The 27,101-nt window shown below is 38.6% G+C and overlaps 2 protein-coding genes across 3 annotated transcripts in view; one reads left to right on the top strand and one right to left on the bottom strand.

Annotated features, from left to right (window-relative positions):
• Positions 1–309: 309 nt before the first annotated feature.
• LOC143288788 (small ribosomal subunit protein uS11) lies at positions 310–6,170 on the bottom strand. Of its 2 annotated transcripts, none has more exons than XM_076597425.1 (5): positions 6,042–6,170; positions 5,564–5,709; positions 4,107–4,268; positions 1,403–1,479; positions 310–436 (listed from the first exon to the last, which is right to left on the bottom strand). In XM_076597425.1, the coding sequence occupies exons 2-5, from the start codon at positions 5,707–5,709 to the stop codon at positions 369–371; spliced, it is 453 nt and encodes a 150-aa protein (XP_076453540.1). In that variant the 5' UTR covers positions 6,042–6,170; the 3' UTR covers positions 310–368. The 2 variants fall into 2 exon arrangements, with proteins under 2 accessions (XP_076453540.1, XP_076453549.1); XM_076597434.1 differs by lacking the exon at positions 6,042–6,170 and adding an exon at positions 5,978–6,000.
• A 145-nt stretch (positions 6,171–6,315) lies between these two features.
• LOC143288805 (zinc finger SWIM domain-containing protein 8-like) overlaps positions 6,316–27,101 on the top strand; it is a 41,900-nt gene continuing 21,114 nt past the window's right edge. Inside the window, exons 1-10 of the mRNA XM_076597443.1 lie at positions 6,316–6,623; positions 13,591–13,750; positions 16,688–16,782; positions 17,626–17,810; positions 18,690–18,797; positions 19,661–19,742; positions 20,535–20,655; positions 21,794–21,989; positions 22,903–23,133; positions 23,538–24,506. Of these exons, the coding sequence (XP_076453558.1) occupies positions 6,446–6,623; positions 13,591–13,750; positions 16,688–16,782; positions 17,626–17,810; positions 18,690–18,797; positions 19,661–19,742; positions 20,535–20,655; positions 21,794–21,989; positions 22,903–23,133; positions 23,538–24,506 (2,325 nt within the window). The 5' untranslated portion in view covers positions 6,316–6,445. The remainder of the gene's footprint in view (positions 6,624–13,590; positions 13,751–16,687; positions 16,783–17,625; positions 17,811–18,689; positions 18,798–19,660; positions 19,743–20,534; positions 20,656–21,793; positions 21,990–22,902; positions 23,134–23,537; positions 24,507–27,101) is intronic.

Below are 27,101 nucleotides of genomic sequence, written 5' to 3'. Positions count from 1 at the left end.
ATTTTCCATGCTGGCTGAATTGGGCATTTTTTCCATGCTGTTCATCCTCAACTGACCACACACACACAAACATGATCAGGTACATTCTACTGCTGTGTCAACAGGAATCTGTTGATACAACAACTATGCTGATCATGACAACCATGCAACCGTTTTGTAGCTTTCTCAATAAAATACAGAAAACTTGAATCACAAAAAACTATTTTCGCAATAACAAAGCAAGCCTAATTTGGAACACTACCTTTTTTGTTCACCACCACTACCACCACATAGTCACGTTTTCACTCACACCACACTTGAAAACAGTGCTTCACTTCAAAGTTTATTTTTTTTCCTTCTCTGCACATTTGTATGTAACTGCAGTCACTTTACAGACGACGACCACGGCGACCTCCCTTCCTCCTGGTGCTGTCAGAGGGAATTGGAGTCACATCCTCTGCAATAAAATAATGACAATGTGCCAATACAGTTTGGTTCATAGGCAAATGAATAAGAAAAAAATAAGGCATACATGGAAAGGAAGTATTAAAATATGAACAAATACGAGCCAAATACAGAGAACTTCCACACACAACAATCTGCAGTCTCACAGATCTCTCTAAACATACAACCACACGCAATCATATTGCTCGTTGTCGCATACCTCATAAAGGAGCAGAACCCCAACATCACTATGTTGTCAATCTGACCTTTTTGGGAATTTTCTATCATGATTATGTTTCGTCAAATACACTAACAGCCAGCCACATCTACAAAAAGGGCAAGGTTTTCAGTCCTAAAATACAACCAGCTATATGCCACATGGTTTCTTCATCACTTGCGTTAACTGCCAAAAATGCCAGTTTCAAAACTCTGGCATCAGCATGTACACATCATGGGCACATGTCAGACCTAAATGTTTGAAGATCTTTCAGACTTAGATGGTGCAATGTTTGATGCTAGAACGAAGACTGAAGACTGCCCTCCTTCACAATAAAAAAAATATTTGCCCCCAATGAAGTTTAAGCCATTTCTGCAAGGACCCAGTACAGACTATTTGCAATTTCTGCATAGACACAGCACAGACAAGTATTACACTTTGTTTTATGCTAGTGGTATATGAAAACAGAAAAACCTTCATTCTGGGCTTCACGAGAGTGTAATATTAATCAAAAGCATGGTCTGGTATAAAGCAAGTGTTGTGACTAAAGCTGTCAAGACTCACAAATAAATGTTGAGCCCTTTATCAGCTGAAGACACATTTCTGTAGCATTCAGCCCTTCTCTGGAATGACCCATAGTGTTAAGGCCAGCAGTACACAAGAATGCAACACACACAATCACAACCTTCGAACAGAAACAAGCGTCTTCAAGGTCTGTAATGAAAATTAAGTGTAATCATAGTCTGAAGGATAAACACTTACCGATGCGCCCAATCTTCATGCCTGAACGAGCCAAAGCTCTGAGGGCAGACTGTGCACCTGGTCCAGGTGTCTTGGTTCTGAAAAAGGAAAACAATGCTCTGTCAAGATATGCAAGACATCCAATTCTCTATGTTCATTAAGTTTTTCCTCTGAAAACAAAAGCTTCTTATTTTGATAAGAGTAATCTGTCCATCCTCTCAGCTGGTTTTTGTAAAATCTGAGATCCAACCACCTTATACACAGGGGTTAATTCTCGCTAATAAATAAGATCATGAAAATAAACTAGAAATGTAAAAAAAAAAACCCCAAAAAACCAAACGCACGCATAAAAAAACCCACCTACTTTTTTACAATAAGAAAATGAAAATTAAAGCAGTCCCATTTGTATAAAATTCAACACTCATTCCGTCTCAAGCATGTCGTAGGAAGAGGGGAAAAAACCCATAAAAACTCGATTCAAATAACCTTTCCAAAATGACTATGCAACCTTTCAGTAAATGTGAAACTAACATGCAGGAAAATCAGACACCAATGTCATCAAGTCCTGAGTTTCTGATCAATTCTAATCCTAGATTTATTATCAGTGAGGCTTAAAATGACCGCCAAACAACAACAAAACAATTGAGTCTCATGAACAGAAAACTGTAATGAAATCTCTTTCAACTCTCAATTATCAGACCCAAATACTGGTAGTTTATATGTGTTGTTCCTTACCAAAGTAAATAAGTTGTTCAGAATTTCTAGTGGACATACACACAAACAAAACACACACACAAAAGTCACTTGGTACTCATATCAAATTAGAACAAAAGTAGGGGAAGAAATGACAGAACCAAACTAATACTAGTAGAACCCCACAATATTTTCTTCCCCTGCATTAGACCTCGAGTGGTGGCCTCGACACTTGTCATTTGGATAAGATAATAAATCCAGATCCTGTTTGTGGCATGCACTTAACACACGTAAAAGAATCTACAGCAACAGAGCTGTCCCAGACAAAATTCTATAGAAAGGTCCACTTAGTAAAACTCCACTTGCAGACAATGAAAAAAGAAAAAGGTGGCACCGCAACCCTGTTACAGGCTTTCCATGGAAAGAACAGCCTAAATTTCACAGAGAAACCTGTGACAAATACAAAGCCACACATACAAAAAGGAAACACTCAATTAAACACACATGAAGACAAATTGCAAAATGCATGCGAAACATACAGAAATTATACTGATAGTCTGCATACCTGTTCCCTGATAATACTAGCTGTTATGTGTGCGTTCAGTGATGCTTATCCCTTTCCACAATATCAGACTATAATTGCTGTGAATCATTAACAGAGATAGACGGTCATTTAAATGTTCATGATCAGTACAATCCCCTCGGCAACTTTAATCTCTTCAGCAAAACTGGGTTTGATCAGTCATAGGTGCAAAACTACAGGTTTAGTCATGTTACGAGCATCTAGCGTCATTACAACAGACATGTTTCAAATTTACTTGTCAAGGTATCAATAATAATAATAAAGGACATTTATATAGCGCCCTTTCTCACTAAGAGCTCAGGGCGCTTTACATGAAAGAATAATATTACAAGTAACATAAAATATTCAAGACCACTCTTTCTCAATACCCCCTCCCCCCACTCACACTCTCCCTTTCCCACTCTACATACATCCAAAGTGAGCTGACATGGGTGGTGCTGGAGAAAAGCTGAGAGTACTTATAGATAGGTTTAAAAAAAGATGAGTCAGATGCACGGATATGATGAGGAAGGTTGTTTCTGATGTGAGGAGCAGCAAAGAAGAACAAACGTTCACCATAGGTTCTTGTATTGACACGAAGTTTCAAAAGGTAACAGAGGAAGAGCAGAGATTTCTTGTGGGAGTGTAAACACTGATAAGGTCAGAAAGAAAAGTAGGTCTTGAGGAGTGGAAAGCAGAATAGCAGAGACACGCAACTTTGTATTTAATTCTCACTTCAATGGGGAGCCAATGCAGAGTGCGGAGAAATGTGATCAGTACGTGGAACTCAGAGTCAGACAGGCAGCATTGTTTTGAATTCGCTGAAGAATATTATGCGGACAGCCTATGAGAAGAGAATTACAGTAGTCAATTTGTGACAGCATAAAAGCAGAAGTAAGAGTTTTAGTAGTTTCAACAGAAAGGTACTGACGGATAAAGTTGATGCGATGAAGTTCACAATGGACTATGCGTATCAGGTTTACTACCTGAGCATGCATGCTGAGGTTGGAGTCAAGAATGACCCCAAGGTTCCTTTCTGGTTTGGAAAACTGAACTGTGGCATCACCAACCACAATGGAGGCAGGAAAAGCAGATGTGGACATTCTTGCAGAGGAAATAATCACAGCTTCAGTTTTGTCATCATTCAACTTTAGTTTGTTGAATGTCATCCAGGGTTTAACATCGAGAATACAATCCTGCATTGACAGAATCAGACTATGTACTTGGTTTTGTTCTGCAGACTTTTGTAGCTGAGTATCATCAGCAAAAGAGCGGTGAAGAACAGAATGGCCAGAAATGACATCAGAAAGGGGAGCAGTGTACAGAACAAACAAAACAGGGCCCAGGACAGAGCCTTGTGGCACACCATAGGAGATCAGGGCTGGATCAGACTTAAAAGTTACTAACAGAGACAATCTGGAAGCAGTTCAAGTCTGGAAATAAATACATGCACAAATTGAAATAGCATACCTGTTGCCTCCTGTAGCCCTCAGCTTGATATGAAGAGCAGTAATCCCCAGCTGCTTGCAGCGCTCAGCCACGTCCTGAGCAGCCAACATGGCAGCGTAGGGAGAGGCTTCGTCACGGTCAGCCTTCACTTTCATACCGCCTGTCACACGCACGATTGTTTCTCTGCAAATATCCAATTATAAGATAACACTAGACATGAATGGAATTAGTACATTGCTGACACAAGGCAGAAGTACATAATTTTAAAATCACAAGTAGGAACAAAAAAACCAACAAAAAAAAACCCCAAAGCTCCCGAGGTATTATCATATGTCATCCAGCATTCATGTTCCTCCTTACACCATTCAGAGAAAAAAAAAAAAAAAAAAAAAAAAGGGAAGGGGAACAAGAGCATAAAGCTGTTATCACAATATCAGGCATAACAGTTTTGGTACAAAACATTTTTTGTTGAAATACATTGGACTGATAATGAGAAAGAAAAATGTTATGACCAAGACTGTCAAGACTCGCAATAAAAAATAAATGCCGAGTCCTTTATCAGCTTGAGACACATTTCTGTAGCATTCAGCCCTTCTCTGGAATGACCCATAGCATTAAGGCCAGCAGTACACAAGAATGCAACATACAAATGAGCACACACAATACACTATTTTAATGTTCTTTCAAGGCTAACCATTTTTAATTAAAAAAATTGTTAACTAATCGCCAAGAGCCCAACCAACCAAATGAAATGAACCTTGGAGACAAGCCTGGCACACTGATACATCATTTTCCCCCATTTCAACAGAACTATCCTCATAGCACTATCTTGTATCGCCCATACAAAGCTGACTCAGGCTTGTTCTGAAATATGGAATTCCTCTAATTAAAACCACACACTCACCACTGAACAGGGAAGGAATGCATAATGAGGTGGTCAAGATAAACAAAATTTTGTCATGTTCCAAGAACTATATCATTTTAGTAGCACATTATGGTGCACAGACTACAAAACCTGAGCTGCACATATAAGAAAATCTGACGACCTAATAAAGTGGTGTTCTCTTGGCAATTTGTGAAATGAAAATAACTAGAAATGACTGCCAAATTTGTGTAATCCATTCTTTACACAACCCACTAATATTTCAAAATAAGTTAGAAAGGGATGGTTTCATTATGCGGACATAATCAAGCTGAACACACCTGCTGAACAACCAATAATATGATTGTCAATGCTGCCAGAAAGTAAAAGAAACATCACTGCATATGCAGTCAACCGAATTATGGTTTGTCAATAGATGATCGCTACCAGTGAAGAAATGGAGACAGCCTATGTTGGCATATTAGAATGTCAAAACTGAATAAAAGCTCCCTCAAGAATCTGATTCATCAAGTTTCAGAGTTGAGACAACTTTTCTTATCAGCTGACATTTCACACAATATTGGTCTTCCTTATTCCACCAGCAGCAGTTACTTACTTTCCAGACAAATCGGTGACATGTACGAAAGTGTCGTTGAAGCTGGCATAGATATGAGCCACACCAAACACGTTTTCTCCTTCTTTGGCCTGTGGGCCAAGAACAACCTGCTCCTGTTGAACAGTCTTTCCTTTACGGGGTGCCATCTGGAAATAACAAAGGTACATTTATATTCGTCGCTATCAACTTATATAAATCGTTTTTTTTTTTTTTTTTTTATCATGACACGGTTGTACAAAATGAATCTATTTATCAAAAGTTAAAAAGTGGTGCATGCTTACACTGAAGCATGTAAATTGAAGAGATGTCTAATTTTTTTACAAATTTACCTATCTCCGGACTTTAACGTGTAAAGATATAGAAGCCAATAAAGAAGCAAACATTTGAAAATACAAAAGCATACATGAGGCTTACTTTATGGAACAGATGGATTGTAAAAGAGGTGGATTCTTCTCACTTCGTAAACATTCAAACTCACCGTGTGATGATCAAAAGCGGAAGAGGAAAAGTCTCGCTAAATCTCGAACCTGTCACGGGGCCAAAATATCTGGGGCCGGAAATAGGTTTCCGGACATTGCCGACAGTTTACGGACACTCCCGAATGTATGTTATTGTACAGCCAAAGCGAACAATTGAACATCAAACAGATCATAAATTTAGGCTTACCCAGAAATAGTGTGCGTAGATTAATAGGAAATTTTCCAAATTGATGCTTTGGCTAAAGTTCAGAATCTGAAATATTGTTTTAGAATGGAAAATATTTCTTCTTGTTCCACTCAATAATTCTGAGTGGCGAACAGTCTGCTGCGGTAAGTCGACGACCAAAGCGAAAAAAAGTGGCGAGTCCAGCCTTGTTGGATCTCGCTCGTCCCTCCAAACATCATGGACTTGATGTTTGAATGGGAATATGAGGGAGATAGGTTTTCGTTCGAAGATAGTGATCGATTTGAAGAGGATTCGCTCTGTTCTTGGGGAAGTGAACCCGAACTCTGCAACAACTGGCGAGGTTGGAAACGACAAAATGGAGGGCAAGCGCTTATGCAGGGCTTCCAGCCTTCTGGTGGGTATTACTTTTTTCGATTTGTGACCTTTTTCGGCTAGGGTAGGTTTTGCTTTAATTGTCTTGCAGTGGAGCTAGTTTTGCTTGATGCTACATTTGGGAGTCTCATTGAAAATAACTAAGACTCGGTGATCGGGCCGTATTTAGGCCGACTCCAACGTTGCTCGTTCGGGCTGGATGGAGGTGGTGGTGATATTGATCCATCCCCAAGATAACGGTGACATACATGTCGAGTCGAACACCTTTCAGCGCTGTTTTTACTTTCTTCATTTTTCTTGAATGTAATGTGCCGGCGCGTTGGTTACAATGCAAGTTTTTCAACTGTTTACAATGAGACTGAGATCGCGGCCGCACCAGCTGCTTTGTGTCGAACGTTAGTCAAGCAGAAGCACCGACTTTTCCACGATTTTCTTGGGATTGATCTCAAATATTCTAATTAGTTGGATACAAATACAAACAGTGGTTTCTTATTTCCGTTTACCCAAGTTTCAAGAAACATTAATGTGATTGGGGGAATTATATAGTCAGCATACCAGTTAAACAGAATGAAAGAGAAAATAGTTTTCGATTGAAGGCGTGATGGATATATCTCAGAAAACTAGGTCAGTGCACCAAAAATAGACTAAGACAGAACAATGGAACAATCAGCAGGCCACATGAACTGGCTGTGAGGTCAGGAAGAGCTGATAGTTGGTAGTGTATACATGTGCTGCTTACTGGGTCCATAGTTTATGTTATAAATAATCAGCTCAACAGCAAATAAAATCATTTGGAAAGGAGGCAATGGAGCTGATAGAGAACAAATGAAAAGTTCCTTTATCAGTTGATAATAATTTGCATGCATGGGATGAAAAGGCCACAATTTTGCTTTTGGTGTGTTATGACATGCTCATCCATGCTCACTAATCTGACACATGGTGAAAACTTAGCAGAGTTGGTCCCCAGAGGAACGGAAATGGGTAAAACAGGCTGCATTTAATCATTAAATCCCACCTTGCCATTTTCTGAAAAGTTGTGAATAGCCTTTTTTTTTCATCCTTGTGGATAGCCCACTTGATAACTTTCTATTCCCAAGAACCACTTAAATTGGGTCTAAACTTTTTTTCCCTTCAAAATTATGTAGATTTCCTCCAGTGAGTACTTTCCCAAACCCATGCATTAATACTTTTTGTCACAGATTCAGTTGCATAAGGTCACATTTTGGCATCTTTTTAAAAAGGAAGCTGGACAAGTTTTCCATCAAAACTTTTTAGCAACAATAATAATTGAATCATACTAGTGAAGTAGTGTTGGTAAATGAAGGCCTAGGGCTATATGGCATGTCTGCTCAGTTCACTGCTCAGTGTTAGTCCCCAGGCAGTGTTTTCCTCACTGGAGTTGAGTATCCCAGATCTTTAAAAATGAAATAGAATAAGATTCAAGTTCTGCACACATATCTGATCATACTCACCATTTCAGGAAAGAGGACATGACCTACTTTACATACTGAGGATTGTGAAAAAATGCACAACAAAGCCAAGTGGATATAGTTTGCAAACAGAGCAATGGATTGATAAAACGACCCAGTTACAGTAGCAAACAGGGCAATGGATTGATGCCATGAGTGAGTCATTTACATTTGAAAAGAAATTATTTATTCATTTTTAAGAAAGAATACAAACCACATTTATTTTGGTAGGCAGAACTTCAACTCCCACGCAGACCAGACGTTAGAACACTTTCATTGTCTGGAAAATACTTTTTCGGGTGATGAAACACTGTTATGACCCTTTATCATTTTAATGATTTTTTTTGTTTAAATTCTAGTTTCACCTGGAAGCCATATTGTACATTTTACATGTATAATAAATGATCATATCAGTATCCAAAATAAGTTACTGTGTTTTTTTCATATGGTAAACATTCAGACAGTGTTGAATAAATGACAGTTTCATGATTTAAAATTAATTGTTGGCATTGATAACATTTAACCACTATGTTTTCAAATAATATTTTTCTGACTCATGTGTCATTTTTCTTTCCTGCAAGTGTATTTGTTTTCCTATCAAAGTGGATTTTCCTTTTGTTGTCATAGGTTCTTAGCTCTGGTCCAAGAACTGATATCAACCATAATAAGATAATTGTAAAATAAGATGAAATGCAACTGCAGACAGGATCTGATAAATTAATGTATGTTTCCTTTTCTGTTTGTTCAGTTGTTGTTTCATTATTAATATTATGCTCAGTGTTTTATATCAAAGTGGTGAAGACATGACATTTTCTCAATTTTTTATGTACATTTGTCATATTTATATTACTTCTAGGTAATAATTGGAAAATTTATGCACATTGCACATATCTTTAACAGTGTGACATGACTTTGAAGCGCATGGATATTTGAGAGTGCACATTTTAGTGGTGTAAATTATTTTTTTAGCTGGCCAGAGAACGTTACTTAAATTAAAAAGAAGAATGTAACACCTAAAAAGTCTCATCATTTTCAAGGCCTGATCAGTGCTCTGGGTTTTGCAGAGGCCAGGCATCTGCTCTTTTTTTGCTTTCCCCTAGCAGATGTGGTAAAGCATATATGGATCTGTCCGCATGCTTTGACACCTGGAAACTGAAACTAAATCTTCATCATTCTGCCAGGCAAAAACGCAAGAAAAATTTTCTTCTCTGCAAAATTTTGCATTCAACTCAAGTTATTTTAAGCGTATCTATGATCTCCATCTCATCTCATGAGTTAGCTTGAACTGTTTGACTGAAAAGGAAAAAGTATAAAAGTAACTGTGGACAGAAATGGCTTGATCTGGAATAAAACTACTATTGGACTGAGCAGTTGAAGTGTAAAACAAAGTCAGTAAAAGTAAATGGAGAAAGAAATGGCTTGATTCGGATTAAAACTACTATTTGACTGAGCAGTGAATGTGAAAAGGTAAAAGTTCTATGGAAAGAAATGGCTTGAATCAGAATAAAACTATTATTTGACTGGGTTTTGAAAGTGAAAAGATAAAGTTCTTTGAATAGGAATGACTTGGTTTAGAATGAATATGAGGAAAATAGTTCCAGTCTTAAACTTTCAAGGATTCCATTTTAATCAAAAGCAAGTCATTTCTTTTTAAGTACCATTTGCTCTCATACATTGGTTAGAACTGGCTAAAAAGAGGTAGATGAAGTGTTAGCAGCTGGTGAGTATTACTGCAGTTTGAAGGAAAGTATTTATTTTCAAAGTTTTACACTGTGTTGAGCAGTTTTTGTTGCTTTTTTATCGCCTGAAGAAAATTAATGTTTTTAAAAAAAGAAAGAAAAAAAGCCACATGCACACAGAAAAAAAGGATAACTTGATAAGATTCAATATCCCCAGTGTGTGTTCAGTTTCTGTATCTTAAATCCAGGCCAGTCCTAAGAGAAGTGCTTTAACTCAAAGATGGAGTTTATGGTTGATGAGAATTTGTAGGAAAAAACTAGAAGGATGCAGAGAGGGTGAGAGGAGAGGGGAGGGGTGTGCTGAAGTGATAAGTGGGTGTGATTTCTTATTCTTGTATTAATATGTGTTGTCACATTTCTCAGCTTTTGAAGTGTGTGTGTGTGTATCTGTGCCATTGTGTCATTCTGTGTGAGCATGCAATGTGTGTGTCATGTGTGTATACTTGAGTTGTGTAAAGCTGTACACATGTACAATTAAGTGTCATTGTCAGGACTGTAGTTCAGTTTACTGACTAGTGTAAACAAAGACTGTTGTGAGAGGAATCTGATCTTGCACAGAGAGCTGACAAGGGACAGGTCTGCCAGTGTTTCTGTTCTTCTAACTCCGCCTCGGAGAGGGAGTGACTAATAGTAGGTTGACTGTCCTTTGTTCTGCCCCAGCTGCAGAGAGCTCTCTCTCTCTCTGTGTTAGTTCCTGCCCTCCAGCCCCACAGCTGGGGGCTCACAGATCTTTGTTTGAGTTGTTTCTAGGGATTTTTCGGTGTGTAGAAGAAAGGTGGAATTACTGGAAATGCTTTGTCAAAAATGTTAGAGTGATTCATTAGAAAGCTTGTGGATGCATGTCTGGCTTTTGCTGACAGAAAAATCATGACTTTCTACCTTGTTTAATAGGTACTTTTGGAAGCTTTTTTTTTCCCACAAGCTTTATTTATAAGTATTTATCCTAATTGTTCTCATGAACGTTGGTCATGTCAGCTAATGGCCCAGCATGTTGTGAGAAATGTTAATGGTGTCATATATTTAATTTAATGTAACTTGTAAGTCTTGATTGCTGGGTTGTCAACCTGGACATCAACATGAATACTCAGTACTCCAAATTTAAATAGCAATAGAAAAGACTAATAAAGCAATTTTTACAGAAAGCATAGCTGTTAATACCAAGAGGCTTGAGGGAGATGTTACTACAGTTGACAACCAAATGATCAAAGCATTAACTGATAATGATATCTGTTACAATGTGCAGTAAATATGAACCACACATTTTGTTTTTTATTACTTACAAGCAAAGCTTTTCTTTCCTTAAAAAAATAAATAAATAAAATAACAGACAGTTTACTTGATTTAGTTAAATATGCTTTGTTTGGATTGTTGGAAGAACACTGTGTTTTTTGTGTCATATTTCTTCAGACTTAAATATGCCGTCATGAACAAGGGAAAATTTCCTTGCAAGCATGTAAAAACACAAAATAAAAGCATGAAGACATACCCACACTTGCTTCTCCACACCATTCTCCCCACCAAAAAAAACAAGAAGTGAACAACACTAAAGTATTCACTGAATAAAACATGCACATTCAGGTACAAATGAGTTAACATATATATATAGAGAGAGAGAGAGAGAGAGAGAGAGAGAGAACCAGCACACAGACAAAAAGCATCAATAAGTTTACAAAACTGGCATTATATTCAAAAATTACAGAACATAGACCTGTTTGAGATCTGCATGCAGATGTAGATATATTATGAATATATGCAGATTAGGATTGCTCTCTTGCTTTCATACAACCCCCTCCCCACTCTTGAATCACACACATGCGCGTGCACACACACACACACCACACACACACACACACACACACCACACACACACACACACACACACACACACACACACACTGCATCTTTATAAAAGAAATGTGTCAAAATAATCTAAAATTTGCACAAAGCAGTGCACACACATTCACATTTACCACCAAACACAGACTTTCAGAGAGAGAGAAAGAGAGTAAACAAAGTATTCACCACTGTGTGATGCAAAGAAAAAGAAGAGCACTCTTCCTCTTTTTTTGTTTGTTTTGTTTTTTGTTTTCTGGGGGACAGGAGGAAGGGGAATGGTGAGAATTAGAAGAGGTTCAGACAGTACTTTGTTTTCTCTTTAAATCTGGTTTAGTGTTGTTATCAAATGGTCCAGCAGTCCTCTTATTCAAGCTGAAATTACACAGTAGTGTGTCGTGTATACGTGTATGCTCACATACATGCGTGCGTGCATGGTAGCTTGTCACTTTGTGTATGTGTACATGTATGCAAGCTCTCAAACATTACACACACATGTTCACACACACATTGATGATTGATAGACAAGACAGAGACACACGCGCGCACACACACACACACACACACACTTCAGCACATGCTTGCAATACATGTTTTCTTCAGGGCTTATAACACACGTATGGGCATGTGTGTGTAGGCAAGGTCTATCTTCGTTCCGTTCTGAAATTCTGTCTCTTTCTCTATCTCGGTATCTCACTATCTGTATCAGGTTTTGCCTATCACCAACACTACTCTCTCTAAAATATTTTATCTTGCCCTCTCCCAGCTAAACTGAAAAGCAAGAACTTTGAAGCCAAAATTATCTAAACTATGTAGCAAGTATTACTAAAATTTACTTGCTTCAAGTTCTTCAACTTTGTTGCTTAGCAGTGGATGACCTTGATCTCATTAACACTGATTGTGAGCATGTAAGCCTGTGTGTTTGAGTGTGTGGGTGTGGGTGGATGTGACCGTGTGTGTGGGGGTAGGTGGTATGATTGTGTTAGTGTGCATGAGATTGTGTGTTTGTGTGTGCTTGTTTGTACTTACCTGTATACATACATTACATGTGCTTGTGCATACTCACTACTCTGGACTTACTCACTGGTTTATTGTCGATTAACACAAGTACAGAGATTTACTGTTCAGCATGTGCAAGAAGTACAATAAAATACAAATAGATAAAACTGAGAAATCGAAGAGCAAGTTTAGAAAGTTTACATGTAGATTTCATTATAATCACACACACACACACACACACACACACACACACACACACACACACACACACACACACACACACACACACACACAGAGTAGTTATTCTCCTCCTCCCATATCTCAAATCCACAATCTTTTCCATGCCCCCTCCTCCCTTCTTCACTCTGAACCCTTTCCTCAGAAACATGTTCCCCTTCCCCACTGCCTCCACCCCCTCCCCCTTTCTACTTGACCCTCTTCATTGCACAAACTTGCATCCCAGCAAGAAAAGAAATTATGAGATTTATTCTAAAATCAAAGTCTTGCATTTGTATGGGTGTGCAGTCACTAACATCAGCACTCCAACTCCAAGCCCCAACCTCACCTACCCACACTTAGTTACACACACTATCACACAATTACTCCCACACTAAGCATGTGTGTGTGTGTGTGTGTGTGTGTGTGTGTGTGTGTGTGTAATTTATGCTAACTAAAGTAGGTTGTTGTAGTTGTTTTTTTTCACTTATTCTTAACATGATATTATTCTGATATACATGTGAAACTGAAAGTTCTTTTTATTCAAATGGCAGTGTAACTATTTGTTGAATAATCTGTCAACAGTATAAGCTACCACTAGGTACTAGAGGACTTCCTTGCTTCTGTATTATATTATAATCAATACTGGTCAACATGTTCCAAGCAAATATTTCTTTGTTGTTATTCTTCAAAAAGAAGAAGAAAAAAAAAACCAAACAAATATCATGGGCAGGTCCAGATCGGCGAGTGCTTCCTTTGGTGGAGCTTTCGGCCCAGGCAGTAGCCTGTCACATCCCCTTCGAGGAAGTGGAGCGCTTCACACAGCCTGTTCCTGAACAGCTTCAACTGCGCATTGCCTTCTGGAGCTTTCCCGAGAATGAGGAAGACATCAGGTAGGTGAACTGAACGCCAGTTAATGAATGGGATGCTGGAGCCTTGGCGGTAGTACTGGCACATTTTGTGGGGTTCTCTGGGGTGTCAGTGCACTGACCCACACTGCATGATGATGACGTTGTGTGGATGGCGTCAGACTAAGAGAATGGAAGTGTATCCACATAATCATGTGCCTGTTCAAAATGTTTTATGCTGGACTTCTAATTTAGAAGTTCAGCATTCTTTCACTAGTAGTTCCAGTTGTTGTTTTTTCAAATGTAATACTAATGAATGAATATAATGCACGTTCAAATTTATGCTCTGATGTGTATATATATATTCACAGCACATAGTGCTTCTACTGTAAATACCAACAGTTTGCCTACATTAACCTTTTATATGCAAAAGTTTGTGTGCGTGCGCGCACACACACACACGTACGCAGACACACACACACAAGCACGCATGCACGCATGCCGCATGTGCACACACATACAGAGTCGTGTTTGTTTTCATTTTGTGGATGGGAATTTTACTGTTAAAAAAAAAAGAAAAAAAGATAATACAAAAGAAGAAGAAGAAAAAATACCTTATTCCTTTGGGAAATACTTTTCATGCAACCACATACTGGTAGTCTGTATTAATGTTTTCAGCCCTGATATGGGCTTCAGGTGTTGGCTGGGTTGTAAGTAAAGAGAACAAAGTTGAAAAAACTAGTTTATACTGATTTGGATAAATGTAGAAGAAAAATAATGTGAGGTGGGTAAAACAAATAATGGAGAACTGAGAAATGTGATGCTCCAACTGAGTTCAAAACAATTTAAGAGTAAGAATTCACAAAAAGTTATTTTCTGATTCCATTGTCAGAATAAACACCCTTTTTTTTCTTTTTTTTTTTTTTTTTACCAGCAGAATCTACATTGTTGTTTGTTTAACAATCCTAACTTTGGCTCCTGTCCTGGGCCTGTCTAAGATGGAATTTTGTTCACATTTAGATCAGCAGATTTTGCATGTGTTGTTTAGCAAACATTCATAGATCCCTCTTTGTCTTATCCTGCTTGTGTATTTACTAAAATCTGAGATCCCACTCTCTACAGCAGGTCAGCTACAGGTGACAAGAGTTTGACACTGCATCAGTACAGATTAGTGTGTTCACACAACTTTTCATGTTGACGGAAAACATTCAGAGAAGGAAAAAATGGAAAGGAGGGATATTCAGGTTCTGGGAAGAGGCGGACAGTATGTATGTGAATTGTCGAGAAACAGCTTGGGTAATGCTGAAATGCTAGCAGCTGTGATATAACTTACAAGTGGGTTATTTGACATTGAGGACTGCCCAACTGCCCAGAGCAGGTTAGCACAGCAGCTGGACAGGTTTGGGATGCCGACAAACCTGTGTGACTGGGCAGAGCACATTGCTGGATCTTCAGCAGTTAGTTTTAACTTGGACTTGATCTCACCACTAATCAATAGTTATCATTTTTGGCTATTGAAAAAAAAAAAAATAAATAAACAACACAAAAGTAAGTGGAGTATGGGCTGTTCCTAACAGCCAAGCAAATTTAGAGAGAACACAGATTAGTCTCACAGACAGTATGTTTTATGTTACTACCTTCCTGATTCTTGGATAAAAATCTTTGGGATTTTAAGATAGGTAATTGATTTATTCATACATTTTCTGTTCTTCATACATCGCACACAGAGGTTATTGCAACATTACTTTAGTGATAATGTGTGCTCTGATTAAATGACAGCTTTCAGTACATTACTTCCTGAAATTATTCCCATTCAAATATGGCTGATGTTATATTTCATGGCAACCAAATTGTGAATTTTGTGCATCAAGGTATGAAGCCTAAATAGTTATAAATTGTAAGAATTTTTATTAAAACAAATAATGAAATAAATGCAAAATAGAATAAAAAATAACTGATGAAGAAAAAGGATATTCTTTAAAAATATTGGTGAGGAACATTGAACTTGTGAAAGTTTAAAATTGCTCAAGTTCTTGTTGTTTTGTAACAGCTGCATCTGCTGTTGAGTGTTCCTTTTAATTTAATGCAAACAAGTCACAAGAGGAATTGGGTTAGACAGCTAATCCAGAAAGCTGTTGTTCTGGTTTAACTTAGTGTTTTGTTCCATAAAATGGCTTTTAAGAGCCAGCTTTGTGGCTGTCTTTGATAGTTTCTCCATTACAATTTAAATGAAACACAAAGCTATTGATAATAAGTTATAACCAATGATATTTTTATTGTTTGAGGCATTTTTTTTTCAGTGTTTTTTCCTACCCCTGAGGGGAAAAAATGTTTCCATTGTGCATTGTTATTTATTTGTATTTGAATTTAAGTTATTTTTGTAGACTGTCAGTAATACTGTGCAAGATAAAACAATAACAACAGTATGTGGAAGTAAGGGCAGACTTTGCAACAGATGATATAGATTAATAGAATTGGAAGCTTTAACACAATATTATTCCCTCTCTCTCTCTCTCTCTCTCTCTCTCTTTCTCTCTCTCTGTGTCTCTTTCGATATATATATATATGTATAATATATATTTATGTGTGTGTGTGTGCGTGTGTGTGTGTGTGTGTGTGTGCAAGTGAACGTGGGAATCGCTGCCCATGAACGAAAAAGCAAAAGAACAGATTTCTCATTTACAGATTGCTCATGCACACACATGCATACACATACAGAAATAAATGTGCAAGCAAACACATGCACTGCATGCACACCTACACCAAACAGCTGCCAAGGATGTTCCATTCTTACATTATTCAGTGCCATGCTGCTCAGTATCTCATTATGTGCTAATAAATAGTTTTTGTTTTGTAGCTTTGTGATTTCAGCATGACTTTTTGCAACGTCCATTATTCCACAAAGAAAATTAATCCATAGTCACAGTGAAATCCATCAATGTCTTTTCTTTTCCATACAGTCAGTATCTTTTTCTGTTGCAGACTCTACTCGTGTCTGGCCAATGGCAGTGCTGATGAGTTCACCAAGGGAGAACATTTGTACAAAGCCCGGGCAGTTAAAGATGCCCTGCAGATAGGTAAAGCACATGGAAACTGAAGTTTGACAGACAGACTGTTAAATTTTGTAGAAAAGTTTGAGCATACATGTATTGATAAAATGTTCAGTGCTTTGATCTTGTTGTTTACATCTGTCCAATATTTGAAAGAAGTGGTTAAGATCTTGCTGCAGTTCCCCTTTATGTAGCTTTCGAGTAATTTAACTTCTGTACTTTCTCTGGAAAAAAAAGGTAACTTTGAAAAAAAATAACAAACTTTTGTGAACTTTTCTTTAACTTTTAAAACATGATGTGAAAAAAATGAAGGAAGGAGAAGGTTAAAGATCAGTGTCAGGTCTTGTGGATGTTGAATTCAAATGTTTTTGTTTGGATCATGGTTTGAAATCATTCATCTTTACCTCAAGGCCTGACTAAGCACGTTGGGTTACGCTGCTGGTCAGGCATCTGCTTGGCAGATGTGGTGTAGCGTATATGGATTTTTCCAAACGCATTGATGCCTCCTTGAGCTACTGATATTGACACTGATCATCTTTAACTAAGTAAAGTACAAACTAACTGGAAAGGTTTGGATTCCATTCCTGTGACAAACTATTGGTAGCTTATAAATTCACATCTGATAATGTATTAAACGTGTATGTTAATAAGACAAAATGGTTTTCAAATTCACACTTTTTTTTGTTTTTGTTTTGATTGACAGTTCCTGCAAAATAGATGTTTAAGAAATCATCAGCATCTTAAGAAACAGGACAAAGGAATAGCCAAAGCGCCCTGGAAATGGCAGGGATACTATCAGTAGTACTGACATCCCCGATTCTAATTACTTGGGGCACTGTTTTTGAAATTCCTTGACACTGCTGTGCCCAGGGTTCCATCTGAGTGCCACAGTGAATGCCCCGCAGAACTTCAACCAGGGGGGTCAGGGCAAAGGCAGCTACAATGTGGCCGTGGTGTTTGACCGGCGCCGCATCTCCTCCTGCTCCTGTAGCTGCAACTGCAACGCCTCCTGGTGCTGCCACATTGTGGCCCTCTGCCTGTTCCGTATCCACCAGGTGACCTCTGAAACTTGAGTTTCGATTTCATGTACTGTACCCTGACCCATTGGTGCAAACTGTGCATCCTTGTGGCTTTTTTTTTATGTCAAAAATTGATTCTCTGTTGCCTGTGTTCCTCTGTGTGTGGTTGTTCAGTTCAGTGGGGGAAAAGATGTATACTGTAACATTTTTGTTGTCGCTTTTTTTAAATTTCATTTTGTGTAAAGTAACTTACTGATTTTGTTGTGATGCTGGGGAACACACTCATGTGTATGCATGTAAGCACACATGCACAGAAACATTAATAGAGAGACTCAGACAAATGCTTCTCCCTTCCAGCCGACCAGCATGTTACATTGTTTCATATACAGAACTATACTATTAGTCGAGATTGTAATTTTTAGCCTAACTTCTTTCAACCCTCTGAACATATAATAAGGTTCCGCATGGAGACCTGTATTGCTAGTTGATATTGTTATTTTCAGCCTCACTCACTCCCAATATTGTAACACCTTACAGTATCCCACATACATGTATACAGAATGTCCTACATTTGGACCTGTACCATAAATTAGAATCGTTATGTTCAGTCTGACTCCCTTCCAACATTTTTGACTGTCAGTCAGGGTTCTGATTTTTGGCCTAACTTCCTTCCAGCCCACCAGACTGTCAGTCAGGATTGTAATTTTTGGCCTAACTCCCTTCCAGGCCACTAGACTCTCAGTCAGGGTTCTAATTTGTGGCCTGACTCCCTTCCGACCCTCTGACATGTTACATGTCCCACATTCAAACCGATACTCTTGTTCAAGATTGTAAGTTTTTGGCCCAGCTCACTTCCAGCCGTTCAGTAATTCACAATGACCCAATGTAATGCGATTCATTGTGCATGGCTGACAGGGCCTGTCGGTGACTTTGCGCGCCCCTGTGTCGGAGTCCTTGTCCCAGCTGAAGAGAGATCAGCTGCAGAAGTTTGCCCAGTACCTCATCAGTGAGCTGCCTCAGCAGGTATGGATTATAGGAACTCTTTTGCTGTTGTTTTTTTTCAATGTTGTCATTGAATATATATATATCACTATGGTCACGAAGAGCAGCAGCAGAAATGTTGAGTTTTGCTCCATAGAAATTTTAAGTGACTTTACTGGTTTTGATCTATGGCGTTCGTTATGGTTTCATCTGTTTTTTTTTCTTTTAAGTAAAGATTTGTTGCCAGCATTCCTTCTTCGTGCTTATAAGTGAACATTTCTAGACTTACTGTGGCTTTTAACTGTGTTTTTGAAGTTGAACATTAGAATAAGAAAACAATGGGCTTTATTTCAAGTTTAGTTTCACTTCATTTTGTTTTGAATTGCCTTATGCAGCCACCCAGAGACAGATGGGGTCAATGCGATGAGGGTAGCAGTGTCATTTCTTGTCCCATCCTGTTGTGCTGGAGAAGAGCACCAGCTGATTGGTGTAGTGGCCTAGTGGTAATGCATTCACATAGGAAGCAAGAGAATCTGAGGGTGCAGGATTGAATCCTACACTTGCCAGAAAATTTTTCCCTGAGCCCTCCACTGGACCTTGAGTGGTGGTTTGGACATTAGTAATTTGGATAAAACAATTAGCCAAGGTCTAGTTTGCAGCATGCACTTAGCACACATAACAGAACCCACGGCAGCAGGATGGTTGTCCCTAGCAAAATTTTGTTGTAAAACCCATGTATGTGTGTGTGTGTGTAGGTAGTTGTTGTGGAAATGACTTTGTGTTTGCAAACTGCTAAGGGCTTGGTCTTTTGACTGAAGGTAGGCACTGCATAACTTATAAATAACCAAGTATCAATAATCATGACACAATAGATATTGTGACAAAGGATTGTGGTGTGTTTTCAGATTCTGCCCACAGCTCAGCGATTGCTGGATGAACTGCTGTCCTGCAAAGAGACAGCCATGAACACTGTGGGAGGAGCTCCGGGTAGGGACAGGGATTCATGTTGGAGCATTACATACCTTCATGGAAACACTACTCTCATATCTTTTCCATTTCATTTATATGAAAAAGAAAGAAAGAGAGAGAGAGAGAGAGAGAGAGATGGGTAGGGGCGGGGGGGAGGGGGGGGGTGGAGGGGGGGAGAACCAGCCTTAGTTTCAGGGATTTTTTTTTTTTTTTTTATCATCTGAAATAAAAAGAAAGGTACATAGAATTATTATGTTTTAAACATCTCAAGCAGGCAATTGAAGATGTGTCTCAGAAGACCTGAAGTTACAAAGTGAATAGATTTGATTTTTTTTTTTTATTTAAACATAAGAATATAGGCTCATTCAGGCTAGAATAATGAATATATGTAAGATATAGTATCTTTTCCACTGATTCCACAGATGAAAGTTGGGAGAGGCATTCACTCTCCCCATCCTTCCCCACACCCTCAAAGTCACACACACACACACAAAAAATAAACACACACTCAGCCACGTACCTCACTCTTACTTTCATTTAAAATACCCAAGAATTAAAAAGCTAATGAATATCTTGTTACTGTAGAGTGTCTACAAGTTATATTGCATGAAACTGGAACGTATCACTTGCTGTAGAGTTGGTGATATTTTACAGTTTTAACTTTTCTAGTCTTTTGGTTCAGTTACCCAGGTTTATGTTTTTTTTCCCCACACTTCAGGCAGCTTCACTGTACTGTCTGCTTCTGCGCTGAGTGCTTGTGCATGTTTTCCTATTGTGGCATGTTTTTTTATGTTTTGTTTGTGTCCACAGATCCAACTGCAGGGCCCTCCGCCAATGAGCAGACCTCTTGGTGTCTGGATGAAGCCACGCTGCATGAAAACATCAAGAAAACTCTAGTCAAGTTCTGTGTCCCATCACCCATAGTGTTTAGGTACTTTTTTCTTCTTGTTTTTCTGTAGCAGACAAAACAGCCAGACTGAAAAACTTAAATAAGCAGATGTACATTCTGCTTAAGCATTAAAGTGATGGAGGGTAAAAAACCAATTATGCGATGATTTGTGAATAGGAGCTTGAGTCATTATAGTAACTTTCTGTTTTGGTGCCATCATCATTATGTTAACTTTTCCATATCTGGGCTTCAGTAAAGATAAGTTTCAATTTATCTTAGATATGTATTGCAAGGAAACCTATGTTTTGCAGAAACCAAACAGGAGAAAAACGATAATATTAAAAAAAACATAGCATGATTTGTGTACATTGAGAGAAAATTATACAGAGTGATTCATCGTCATGTCATGTTTTATGTACTCTGTCTGCCCTTGCATATAACTTTTGCATTTAAATCAGAAAGCAAGTACAACATCTATTTGAATTCAGTGTGCATATCTACCTGCCCTCCTCTCTCCCCCACTCCTCTCTATCTCTCCTGCTTATATGTTCATTTTATATGCATGTATTTTTGTATTTGTATTTCTTTTTATCACAACACATTTATCTGTGTGAAATTCGGGCTGCTTTCCCCAGGGAGAGCGCGTCGCTATACTACAGCGCCACCCACTTTTTTCTTTTCTTTTTTTTTTTTAATTTTTCCTGCGTGCAGTTTTATTTGTTTTTCCTATTGACGTGGATTTTTCTACAGAATTTTGCCAGGAACAACACTTTTGTTGCCGTGGGTTCTTTTACGTGCGCTAAGTGCGTGCTGCACACGGGACCTCGGTTTATCGTCTCATCCGAATGACTAGCGTCCAGACCACCACTCAAGGTCTAGTGGAGGGGGAGAAAATATCAGCGGCTGAGCCGTGATTCGAACCAGTGCGCTCAGATTCTCTCGCTTCCTAGGCGGACGCGTTACCTGTGTGGTTGTGTCTGTGATGTGTGTGGTTGTGTCTGTGATGTGTGTTTGTAGATGTTTGAGTATGTTTGTGTCTTTGAGTATGCACATTTTGTTGTCTTTTGCATCCTCTGACAGCATCCTGTGTCCACCCCCTTCTACCCTTTCTACTGTCTCAGTCTTCACACCATTAACGTTCATCAATCACTTTTTTTATTTTTTTTATTTACCTGTGCAGTGATGTCAACTACCTGTCAGCAAGTGCTCCCCCAGCAGCAGCGGAGTGGCAGAGTCTGTTGCGTCCTCTGCGTGGGCGGGAGCCAGAAGGCATGTGGAACCTCCTGTCCATAGTGCGTGAGATGTTCCGTCGCACAGACAGCAACTCCATCCCTCTGCTGGAGATCCTCACGGATGAGGTCATGCAGTGCGAACAGGTGAGGAGGAGTTAGATGCTTTTTGAAAAACTATTTTTACAATTAAAAAAAAAAAAATTTTAGACGTGCGAATTGTTAACTTATTTTGGACGGACTACAGGGGTTATTTGTAACTTACCAAAGCACATCCAACTTCATGAGGATTACAAACACTTCTGTGGTACTGCTCATGAAGTGATGAATCCCTTTTCCAAGTCCATGTTTAATTCCTTTCCAGGCTTTTGTTGTTGTTTTTTTATGTGGCTGTCATTTGTTTCCATAGCAAACAATACATGTATGACCATGACCACAGAAGCTAAAATGTTCCTCCAGATCATTGCAGAAACTCATAAAAAAATGAATGTTTATTTTTAAGCTACCTCAGGTTTTTGTTTTCTGTGGTGGTACTGATAGAAGCAGGCAGTGTTTCTTCAGTGGAGACAGTAACAGAACAGGGTTCAGAGAAGAAAATTTCCTTTTATCATGTAACATGACACATTAGTGAAACTTTTCCTTATTTGTTAAAAAAAGAAGATTCCTTAATTTTACCCACACTCTTTAGATACTGAGCTAAGTCCAGCATTCCCTGACCATACTAAGGCAAATCGGATTTTATTCATTCAGGATCATAGTCTTATTTCATCTGCAGTGCAATCAATGCAAGATCTGCCATTTGCATTATCTCAGTCTCCATCATCAACATCCAACAACGTCTTTATTATTTTAGTTGTAGTTGTGTTTTTCCATTGCATTGATGTCAACTACCTGTTTTTCATTTAGATCCACACCTTGATTTATGAACAATACGCACCTGTGACAGGCTCTTTTGTGTGTGTGTGTGTGTGTGTGTGTGTGTGTGTGTGTGTGTGTGTGTGTGTGTGTGTAAACCAGCTTTCTGTACACAAAAACTGATTGCATGTTGATTAATTCACAGATCCTGATCTGGTGGTTTGTGACAAAAGCCTCGACCACCAACAACAACAGTATGCATCTAAGTCGCAGCAACAACAGCTCTGCCAGTGCTACCCAGCACGCTGCAGCCAGCCTGTGTGAGGAAATCGTGGCCTTGTGGCGACTGGCAGCCTTAAACCCTCGTCTGTCCCCCTCACAACGGCATGATCTGTGCACCAAGTTCAGAGAGTGGCATGTCAGCACTGTGGAAAAGGTCAGACTGCTTTCTTGTTGTAATGTACAAAAAGAGATGAAATGTTAAAAGAAAAGAGAGACTAAGAGAAAAGAAGAGTACATTTTAAATTTTCAGTTAAAATGTGGAACTTGGTTTCTAATTTCCCCGTTACTTATATGAAAAGAATTATGACAAACTGTGGAACTTTGTTTTTGATATTGGCTATTGCATGTAGAATAAAGAAAAATTTTTGTTGTCAGAGAAATGACGAATGATACACCTATGAAGGTTCTTCAATAGATCCTTCAGTGTGTGAAAACCATAATACAAAATGTGCTGCATTGATGTGTATGTGAACCCAGGTCACAAAAATACAGCTCTTGTCTCTGTGTTCAGTGTCAGTAGTAAATTGTACAGTCAGCAGTCGTGGTCTGTGCTTACAGGTGCGGAAGGCAAGAAACTCAAGCTCAGGGAACGCTTCCAACACCATCAAGAAGGCGGACATGGAGAACTTCTCAGGTTTCAAGCCGGCCATGGAAGCGTGTCAGCTGACATGGGAGGACTATCCCATCCCAGGGGTGACATACTCCAGCAAGGATGGCCAGCGCTGGAATTACCGCTTCAGCTCCAAGTTTCATGACGGTGGGGACGTGAAGAAGCCCTCCCGTGTTCAGCCGGTCACCATCTGTTCTGAAGACATCATCAGCACAGACAATTCCAGAAACCTTGCTCATTCCCAACGATCTCAGGAACTTCGGTCTCGGGCAGGCAGGATGGAAGTGCGAGGAGTTGTCACTCGACGAGATTCTTGCCTTAACGACGGAGCTGCCAGCTCTGGCTCGGAAGGTTTTTGTGAGCCAGAGAACCGGCATTTTAGGGACTCAGACTCTAGTTTAGACAACACGAAAGGGTTCCATTCCCGCAGCAACTCGTTGGATGAACCGGAGATGTCTCCAGCGGAGGCAGTGGAGGCACGACACAGAAATTCTTTGCTCAGATCTCATGACCCACAGGAAGTGGAGGTGTTTGAGGAGGTCCAGGAGGAGGGGGCTGTGTGCATGGCACAGGTGCCATCTGGTGCAGCATCAGGTAAAGGCAGCAAGGACAAGGTCAAACCCACGCCCACTAGTTCCACAGAGGATACCACACCCACCAAACCCACACCCTCCAATGATCTCAGTGCCAAAGATTCTAGTCAGCCCAAAGGTGCAGCAGCCAGTGGTGGTGGTGGTGCTGCTGGTGCTGTGAATAATGTGGACCCCTCCTCTGAGTCCCAGCAGTCCAGTGACGAGTATCAGATGTACTTCTACGACACCAAGGCCAAAGTGGGGGACATGGACAAGCGCAAAAAGGAGAAGTCCGATGAGCCCAACCTCTTCTCTGGCCTGAAGAAAATGGAGAATGTGCAGGAGGTAAGTAAAGTTGCATTTTCAAGAAGTGTATTCAGTGTTGGTTCTTTTTACTAAGTCTCTTCATGTATTGATCCTTGTATTTTTTCCACAGTATTGCTTTTTCTCCCATCGTTCCCACCCATCTTCCCCTTCCTTACTATCATTTTTGTTGTTGTTGTTGTTGTTGCACATCTCCATGTCTACACAGAGCTGTTAATGTTGTGTTGTCAAGAGACCACACAAACAACAGCAAGCAATCACACTCACAGATACACATCGACATATATTCACACAGCAGCTTGATAAGCAGTATCTCCCATTTGTATAGTTTTGTTAATTCATGTCAGAGTTTATTTAATGACAGTGGACACCCCCTTTATTACTTTCTATTTCTCATGCTGTATCTTCCCCTCTTGAGTGGATTATCTAAAAGTTATACATTCACCAGATATTGCTGCGTGGTCTTAGCAAAGGTTCTCCAATGCCAAGTTCACAAGGCATAAGCTGAAAAGGAATATCTAGAGATATATGAGACACAGGTGCTTTTACTTGGTCAGGCAGCCTTTTCTCTGTCACAAGAAACAGGAAGTTGAAGACTGATGTTATTTTTTCTGAAATGGACCATGTTTTCCTGTCCTTTTGTGTGTGTGTGTGTGTGTGTGTTTTAATTGTTGATTAAGTTTGAGATATCTATTTTTCAACAGCCACTTGATGTATTTATTAGCATTATGTGCATCCACTATTTTGTATGGTTTGGCCTGTGTATATGCCTACTGAATATGTATAGCATTGAGCTTTTTTCAGACATTGAAAACTGGCTTCATCAGATAGTTTAATGGGAAACAACTCAAGTTGTTGAAACCATATTCTCCAGAATATTTGATGATGGATTGCATTCCTTCTGTTAGATGATCTCTTCAGTGCATGACTAAGGGGAAAATTCCAAGATTATTTCTCTTTTTCTTGTTGTTGTTGTTGTTGTTTATTGTTTTTATTGCCCATCCCAGTCCAGACTGTGTCATGAGCACTGTTTTGTTTTTTTTTTTTTCTGAATTATCGCATCTACTTGACTACAAAAGAAAAAAGTAGAAGTAAAAATAATCTCAGTCAGTCAGGTGTTGAATGATTAATTTGACTAGTTAATGCTTCACATGATTCGACGTATGATTTTAAGATTCTTCGTTCTTGTGGATGGAAGTTTGTGTGTGATTTTTTGGTTAGATAATATGACAGAAGCGAGTCAACATGGTTGATAATTATTTAAACTTTAACAAATTGACTTTCTGTGGAAATTCTTTGTCAGTTTCAAGACACCAAATTTGGTGCAATATATATATATATATATATATATATATATATATATATATATATATATATATAAAGTTATTTCCTTGAAGTTGAACTCCAATTATAATGAAAATGCACATCTGGGAAGGGCGCTTGAAGCAGTATATATATGCTTCCTCAATCATTTTATTGTTATAGAAACTTATATTTTTCACAAATTTTAGAACAGCAGTGCATTTATAGTTTTACCCTACACATAAACTAACAGTAATAGTAGCCATTTGTATCAATTTTACTTAAAATTGTACTGTGTCTGCTTAGTAATCATTAGTATTAGTAATAGTATACAAGTAAAGAAAATACAATACATTGATGCATACATGTGTCAGGAGCAGCAGAATCCTGTCATGTAATAGGACATGAGTCTGAATAGTCTAGTGAAAATAAATTTCAAAATTTCATTGGATCTCTTGACAAGATGAATAAAAAAATTTTTTTAAAAAGACAAGATACAAGAATGTTTTGTTTTACACTCATGTATATGTGTGGTAGACCTTTTGCTTTTGGCCTATCATCTGTTTATTAAAGATAGGAATAAAAGGAATATATTTACTGAAATGTTTGAATGTGTGTCTTACAATAGAAATAAGTAAATAAAAGTAAAACAAAATATTGAAAAATGTCTTCATCAGCTCCTACTCCACCACCATGTCAGTTTCTATGTGGTGTTTTTGACAAGCGTTTAGAGTTTTGGTTGTGAAATTTCTATGTTTGAATGTTGTAAAGTCAGTAAAAACTAACAGGTTAAATTATTGGTAGATTTGATGTTAACATGCATGACCTTACGCATTAGTAAGACAGTGAAATATTGCTCACTTTGAGAGGATTTTGGAGGAACATTTTCATCCCAGCACACAATGTTTAACTTACAAAAACTTATTAAGTTATTTTCTGATAATGAACAAATTGAAAGGAAACTGATGCTGTCAATTTCTTTATTCCATTTGGAAAAAGAATTCAACTTACTGTTCAGTGATTTAATACAGCGAAGTATTCTTTATCAGTGCTAAAAACACTACTTCTAAGTGTAGATATGGGTTGACAGATCAATTCACGGTGCTTTGTTGTTGTTTTTTATTACAAAATAAAAAGAAAATCTGCTTAAATATGTAACTAAATCCTAGGTATTCACAGCATCTGTTTCAAAAACCAGTTTACTTTTTTCCCCCCTTGCTGTTATAGTGTTACTTGTGGGCCAGATACTGGATAGTGATACAGCATTAAGCTGTATTCCAGACTGGCTTTGGTCTTGCACATAACTTGAATGAC

The sequence above is a fragment of the Babylonia areolata genome, chromosome 1, assembly GCF_041734735.1.
Source record: "Babylonia areolata isolate BAREFJ2019XMU chromosome 1, ASM4173473v1, whole genome shotgun sequence".
Taxonomy (NCBI): domain Eukaryota; kingdom Metazoa; phylum Mollusca; class Gastropoda; order Neogastropoda; family Buccinidae; genus Babylonia; species Babylonia areolata.
Note: the sequence above shows the minus strand (reverse complement) of the source record. Positions and strands in the feature narration are given on the sequence as shown.